This window comes from Gymnoscopelus braueri (genome assembly GCF_963280865.1).
Source record: "Gymnoscopelus braueri genome assembly, chromosome: 10".
In the NCBI taxonomy this organism is placed as follows: Eukaryota; Metazoa; Chordata; class Actinopteri; order Myctophiformes; family Myctophidae; genus Gymnoscopelus; species Gymnoscopelus braueri.
Genome location: NC_137611.1, coordinates 31,839,753 through 31,847,194, shown reverse-complemented (window position 1 = coordinate 31,847,194; position 7,442 = coordinate 31,839,753). Strand labels below are relative to the sequence as shown.

At 39.5% G+C, this 7,442-nt stretch overlaps 1 protein-coding gene across 2 annotated transcripts; it reads left to right on the top strand.

The window, feature by feature from the left end:
• Positions 1-234: 234 nt before the first annotated feature.
• Positions 235-6,649, top strand: rwdd3 (RWD domain containing 3). 2 transcript variants are annotated; one of them, XM_080440068.1, is made up of 5 exons: positions 235-446; positions 1,899-2,134; positions 4,484-4,705; positions 5,260-5,378; positions 5,553-6,649. In XM_080440068.1, the coding sequence occupies exons 1-5, from the start codon at positions 362-364 to the stop codon at positions 5,620-5,622; spliced, it is 732 nt and encodes a 243-aa protein (XP_080296194.1). In that variant the 5' UTR covers positions 235-361; the 3' UTR covers positions 5,623-6,649. The 2 variants fall into 2 exon arrangements, with proteins under 2 accessions (XP_080296194.1, XP_080296193.1); XM_080440067.1 differs by having other exon boundaries at positions 5,545-6,649.
• The last annotated feature ends 793 nt before the right edge of the window (positions 6,650-7,442 follow it).

The following is a 7,442-nucleotide window of genomic DNA, read 5'->3' as shown; positions in this document are numbered from 1 at the left end:
CTTATTTTACATAGTTGCCGAGGTTATGGTTGTAAATCTGATTATTCTCAGGAGGAAGCGATAGTTCAGCAATAAAATATAAATCTATAATTTATTGTACACTAAAATACTCCAGAGCTACGTAGGTGGCGATAATGGTACGTAACTTTGGTTGTCCGTCGCCTAAAACTACAACGAAAAGAGGTGAGACAGTGGAACAAATATTTCCGTTCGCGACGCGTCCTCTATCGGACCTAGAAAGACGGTGCACCAGTGAAAATGGTGGCTTTTGAATTCGTTATATTTAAGTTGATTATAACCGTATGACATAAATATAACTTTTTTAAATAATACATAATGGATAGTTTAATATGAAGGCATAATGTCAGAAGCTGCCTTAGAAGAGGCCTCAGTTTTAGCCTCCATTTACTGCGGAGAGGGGGAGTACCAGCTCTTACAACAGTCCGGTGAGCTCATCGGTGCAGTGTTTACTCTAAAACTCATGTAACACACACACACACACACACACACACACACACACACACACACGTTTGTGACGAGTTTGTGTTAACACATAGTTTTTGTGACACTGAAAACACTGAGATTTAGTGTAAACACATAACATCAGTTCTCCAACTGACAGACAACTAGAATATTAAACTCCACTTTCTCTCATTGACCTAAAAACTACCTCCACTAACGGCCAGGTTTCACGTCAGTTTCGATGTGTTTGTTTATCAGCCGAAGACAGCCCGCGAGTGAATGTCACTATTGCAGGGGTCTTCAACGTTTTTCAGGCCAAGGACCCCCTAGCAGAGAGAGAGAGAGAGAGAGAGAGAGAGAGAGAGAGAGAGAGAGAGAGAGAGAGAGAGAGAGAGAGAGAGAGAGAGAGAGAGAGAGAGAGAGAGAGAGAGAGAGAGAGAGAGAGAGAGAGAGAGAGAGAGAGATGAAGAGAGAGAGAGGAGAGAGAGAGAGAGAGAGAGAGAGAGAGAGAGAGAGAGAGAGAGAGAGAGAGAGAGAGAGAGAGAGAGATGAAGCAGGGACTCCCAATACATATTGTATTGATGTTAAATGTGTGTTTTCAGACATTTAACCACTTAAACCTTCAATACTTTGTAAACCTGACCTCTGGCTCTGTACTTAAGCCTGCTCTTTTTCCCTCTACACCAAACATCTTTGCCGATCTACAAGCTCACAACCAAGGCCTCGCAGCGAGCTTGTAGATCTGCTATTTTGGGCTAATGTTCCCCTCAAAATAGGGATGATAGGGTTCAAGTGGTTAATGTAAAAAAACAAAAGTCTCTATCACAGATTTGGCGCCCCCCCTGTAGTTACTCTGAGGACCGCCTAGGGGTCCTGGACCCCCGTTGAAGACCCCTGCACTAGAGCTCAGCACTGTATTGATATTCAGAATCAGGGGCAACTATGCTGTTAATTAAAAATGCTAAAATAAAAGTGAATCATCTTGGCAGCTTCATTATACTGCATGCATGAGCAAAATTGCTGTATAATTTAAACAATTTAGGATGAATTTTCAGTAAAGGCGATCAGCATAGCTCAACGTCAACCTTACATATTTGTTGATTAAAGGGGCATAAGTGATAGTTTTTTCTTCATTTTTTTATTATTGTAAATGTTAAATAGCTCTATATCCATATAATAATCATTGCTTAGTATAGTGTTTGTTCAGTAAGGTCTCCCTGTCACTCTAGCTCTTAGGTAAACAGAAATTATATTTTCAAGTCAGGATACCAGGGAGAGAGCTCATACAAGATACTGGATAAACAGCAAGTGAAATTGTAAGTGATTAAACAAACAAAAAAGGAGAAGACAACATTGCCTGAAAATCTAGGTGTGAGGCCTGGGAAGATGTTAGGACTTATTGACTTTTATTGACTGTTGTGCTTTGATTCTTCTAGCTGAGGACGGGCTGGTGGTACAGATCAATATGACAGTTGGAGGAACAGAGAGAGAAGTGGAGTTGAGCCTGGTGTTCCGCATGCCCCCCCACTACCCTTCCTGCCCCCCTGACATCTCAGTGTCTTCTCCACTCCTGTCCAGGGGGCGCTGTCAACACATCAGACAGAAACTTCTGGAACAAGCCGCCACCTTACCTGAGGAGCCAATGGTCCATCAACTGGTTGACTGGTTACAGGTAAATAACTAACTACCATTAATGTTACACTAACAACTTATTATACTTTATCTACTTGCCCAGATGCAGGTAATTTAGTTAACACTGCATTGAGGTGATTTATCCTTTTGGCAATATTGTCCCACTAAGGTGGTTTGTGTCACAGCCCTTCAAGATATATCATTCATTTAACCCATTAAGACCTGAGGCCGATTCTACAAATGTCTTCTTACCCCAAAATGTATGTATTTGTCCGCGGATCTCACATCCACATACTTCTTCTCTCATTGACGATGGATCATCCCAGAGCTGTGTTACGGTGCCTAAAACAGCGTGCCTAATTTTTTTAATAGAACGCATTTATGCGATTTGGCGGACAAGTGCGCTATTTAATAGAACGCATTTATGCGCGATTGGCAGGAAATGAGTGAGGAGCCATTGAAGGAATGTGTGGATTGTGTCATGGGTTTTACGGTTGGTTTTGTATAGCAGCCTGGTTGCATAGTTTTTCTCAAGCTGCAGGCAGGACAGGGCTGCTTGGCTGAGACAGGAAAAAAGAGAATTGCAGTAGTCAAGGCATGACCAAATTATGGTATGGATTAGTAATAATAATAAAACATTTTATTTCAAATCTCAAATTGCTACAGAGTAAAAAACGATTGCATTAAAAACAGCATAAAACCCAACTAGGGGAGAAAAAAAAACTATTACTAATTTACTATCGTACAATCATTAATAACTAGAGTGGTTAGTGATGGAGATTTCAGCTATTTAAACAACAGAGAAATTGTTCAATGTAATAATTTGTTACCCTTCAGGATCACACTCTCCGCGCGTCCGTTGTATTGGTGAAATTAAGAGCGGACAAGACTGTTAAAATTACGTGTATTTATTAATTAAGCAGTAAGTTAAAAGTAGTACAGATTGGATATAGAAATGTACTTAACAACAGAGATCGCTGGGCTCCCACTCTAACTTTCCTTATCAGCAAACAGGTTGCATCGAGGTCAGTTCACGAAGTCAGAACCCTGCTAAAATGTCCCTGGAGCATTATAAATACATAAAATAATGGGTGGTTCTTGAAGTTGGGAGCGACACCTCCTTTGTCTGCCCGTCGCCATCTGACTCAGCATTCCTCTGCAAGCCGTTGTTGGGGCACTTCTATCGATTGATTGATCGATTTATTAGATCGACAGTTGATTATTCATATCCTATTTTTACATTGACACTCTTACTCCTTGAGCCACACACAAGGTACTTTCCAACTTCTGCCATTGTTCTAAAATGACCCTGTGTGGGCCCAAATGCACACCAGCTATGAAAACAATTAATATAGTTGCCTGTAATGATTTAATGGGTTAGTAATGTATTATTTTTTAGTCTTTATTAGGACAGCAATGAAACAATAGTAATTAAAGCAACCGCACAATCTTATATAATAACAACTGGTAATAACTAAAGCTTTAAAAGGATATCAATTGCCATCATTAGATTGATTGATTTCTACGCTCCACTCTTCTTGCTTCCCTTTTTGGAGATGCAGAATAAACGACCTGGTAGTATAGGAGCAATGGTTTCTATCTAGAACAGAAGCACACTGATCATTAAGCCAGGTTACAAGATCATTAACCATGGAGGACTCAGGTGGTCGACTGTATAAGAATCAGAAAAACAAGAGGAGAAAGTAGCTGCAGAGTGCACTGAGGAAGTGAGAGTGTAGTAGCAGAAGCAACGTGTCAAAAACAATGCACTTGTGGTCAGAGACCAAATGAAAAATAGAAAGCAAGTTCAAAGTCACTGTGGGGCTAAAAACAAGGTTAAGATTGTGACCATGGTCATGTGTAGAACCAGACACATGTTGAACAAAGTTTAAAGAGTTTTTAATATTTAAAAAGTTTCAAGTGAAGGTGAAAATGTATAAAGAAGAAGACACGATTCCAATAAAAAACATTTGTGGTTGTGAGTAATTTGATGAACAATAAATGTGATAAAGAAGCGCTATAGAACTCATCTGGAATATTATTATTATAATGTTGATTTAAAAAGGTTTGTAATAATTTGGGACTGCAAAATGCCAAATGTAAAGGACTACCAACTATTTGCTGACATATTGGAAAAACATACATTGAAAAACGTAGTCTTGCAGCACACCCTGGTGGCTCTACCAGTAAGTACATGTGCACAAGCGTATATAAGACATCATGGCTTCAAATCCAGCTCAGGATCTGTGAAACATCATCATCATAAAATCTCTACCGTCTCTTTCTGGTCACTTTACTGTACTAGCATGAACGCCTCTGAGGATAATTATTCTAACAAGGTGTGCTGATCTGGTCTGCTTGTAAACTTCTTCCCTTCACCCTTCTACAGCAGTCTGGGGAGGTGACAAAGGGATGTGTGGAGGAGGAGGAGTGCGTAAAGGAGAGAGGAGGCGAGGAGTGGACAACAGTATTGTCCCTGGACCACATGCGCTCTAGAGGACGCTACGTCAAACTGCTGGAACGCTGGAGTCAACAGCTGCAGCTGTCTGGGAGGTTGCTGCTGGGACGACATATACTTATCATAATACAGGGAGCCAGGCCTGACATCAAGGTACTGGCATTCAGTGTGCCTTAGACCAGTGGTGCACAAACTGCGGTCAGAGACCGGAAATAGTTCACGGGTGATATGTATTGGTTTGCAGAATCATGTACAGCAACATTAGAATGACAATGCAATTACAGTACATGAGCCAATTCGTGAAAAAATACTTTTGGTTAAATGATCACTTTAAAAAAGATACTGCATTGAGTCATTTCTGTGCTTTTAAACTTAATTCGTATGCATCATGCTGATGTTGTTTACTGGTACGTGACATGCATTTGTTTTGTTTTACTCTTGAGCGCAGGCTTTGGTGTGCCTTTCAAAACTTTATTCAGACATTAGTTTGACTGAAGAAGCCATTGTTTTTGGTCAAAATATGTTTGTCCTGAATGCCCTGGAAAAACAAAGAAAAAACTATCATTGTGGCATTTTGAGTGCGCAGACTGGCTTTTTCCTTTATTTTCCTTTGTGCCGTTGTGAATGTTGATTGTACTGCAGCAGCGATACTTTTATATTGGATATCCATCTAATTATTCCAATTTCACTGCTATGTCTCTGTGTAGGAGTTTTGCCACCTCTTGAAGACAGTGAAGGTTGATATAGATTCTTCAGGAAAGAAGTGTAAAGAGAGGATGATGAAGGTTCTCTGTGAAAGCCCCTCTTTCTCCCCCTGTAGACATGGGTATGTATTGTTTATTTTATTTTGTCTGCTCTGGCTGTGATTCAATTCATATTCTGAAACTATTTAATCAGAACTGAAAATCGCCACCTCCAAATGCCACATAATCCTTATCAGAATCACGATAATACTGGGGTTTTTAATGCATCTTTCTCTGCCTCTCTGTCAGTCCATCAGGTTTCATAGTGAAGGACTACCAGTCATTGTCAGAGTTGGCAGCAGTCTTCCAGGAACTCAACCTACCTGATGTCCAGCAACAGATCCTGTCATCACTAACTGACAACAGCCTGACATGACTGTTGTTTAATGTTAAATGAAACAACAGTCAGCGTGACACATTGTCAGCTTGTAGATGTGCTATTTTCGGTAAAGAGATTTGGTGTAGAGGGAAAACGGAGCAGACCCAGTACAGATCCAAGGGTCAAGTTTTGAGGGTTTTAGTGATTAAGTGCCTGAAAATACACTTTAACATAAATATATTAACAAACGATGAATTTACACAACACTGATCTAGTGTGGCAAACAAATCTATGAAGCTATCTATGACACCTATGAAATAGTTAAATCTGCAATACTATTTTATACAATATGCAGTGGAGGTCCCTGCTTCATCTCTCTCTCAGCTAAGAGGTCCTTGGCCTGAACGTTGAAGACCCCTGATATAACATATAACAAGGTTCGATCACATGACGAAGAAGAAGACTCAAAGCGTTGTTACGTTGTTACGTTGTTACGTAGCCTACTTTGCAGTTTGGCTCGGCACCAAGGAAAGGAATGTGCATAGGGCAGGCTAATGTGTATCACATGCACAATGCATCCCAAGTTGTTTCTATGATTTGGTCCTGGACCTTGAGTTGATGTTATAAATGATGTGTCTCTTACGTGTGTTTGTTGGTATTGTTTGTATGTTAAAAGTACTGTAAGCCATATTGTTTGTCAACTTTGTTAAAGGTAGAGTAAGTGATATATTTTGGTCAAAACAAAAAGTTCTTTGTGTGAAAAGATTAAAGCACTATATTCTGATAGCATGCATTGCTAAAGAGTGTGTGTTCAATAACAGGGGGCCCCCGTCTCTCCAGCTCTTTAATAAACAGAAGAAAATGTTCAGGTGGGTTGCACATTTTCAACCAATCAGGAGAGAGTACCCATTTATCAGCTCCAATTTTGTCTGCTAATTTCTTTGTGTCATCACTTCCAATTTCACTTGTTTATCCAGTATCCTGTATGAGTTCTCTCTCCTGATTGGATCAAATTGGTATATTGTGCAGGACATTATGTTCGCATGTGTCTGCCTGCAATGCTGCCTCTTTAATTTGGAATCAATTTCAAAGTCAAATGCTCCTCCTAATCTTGGTTTAAACAAGAAGAACATTTTAAAATTGACTATCTAGTTAATTGTATTGGTTTATTGTTTTTTTTGTTTTTCTTTATTGTCTGTCTTTCATGTTGATGTATCTGCTGGTTGATTACCTGATATGTTGCACAAAAAAGCTACAGGCCTACCTGTTGTCATTGTGTAGGGCAGGCTATACAAAACATACAATGATTATAGTTGCATATTATATTCTATGTTTGCAATAGGCTAGCTCTTTCTAAATAGACATGGGCTTAGCCTGACCGCCCTATACTTTGCATGCAGCCCAAAATGTAAACCCTATAGCTATACGCCCCTGAATTTGTTTGCACTCTATAGCCTATCCCATATCCCATGATTAGGACCCGTGACCTGTTTACACGAGTCTACCACCAGTGGTGGTAAAAGTACTAACATTGTTTACTTAAGTAAAAGTATCAATACTGCAATGTAGAAATACTGTTGCAAGTCCGGAATTCAAAATGTACTTGAGTAAAAGTACAAAAGTATTGGCATCAAAATGGACTTAAAGTACCAAAAGTTAAAGTACTCATTGTGCAGAATGTCCCATTTCACAAGTTCAAAATGTATAAAAAATATTTCGAAAATAATCTACAAAGTAACTAGTAGGCTAACTAAAGTTTTCATATAATTGTAGTGGAGTAAAAGTAGCCTACAATATTTTCCACTGAGATGTAGTGGAGTAGAAGTAA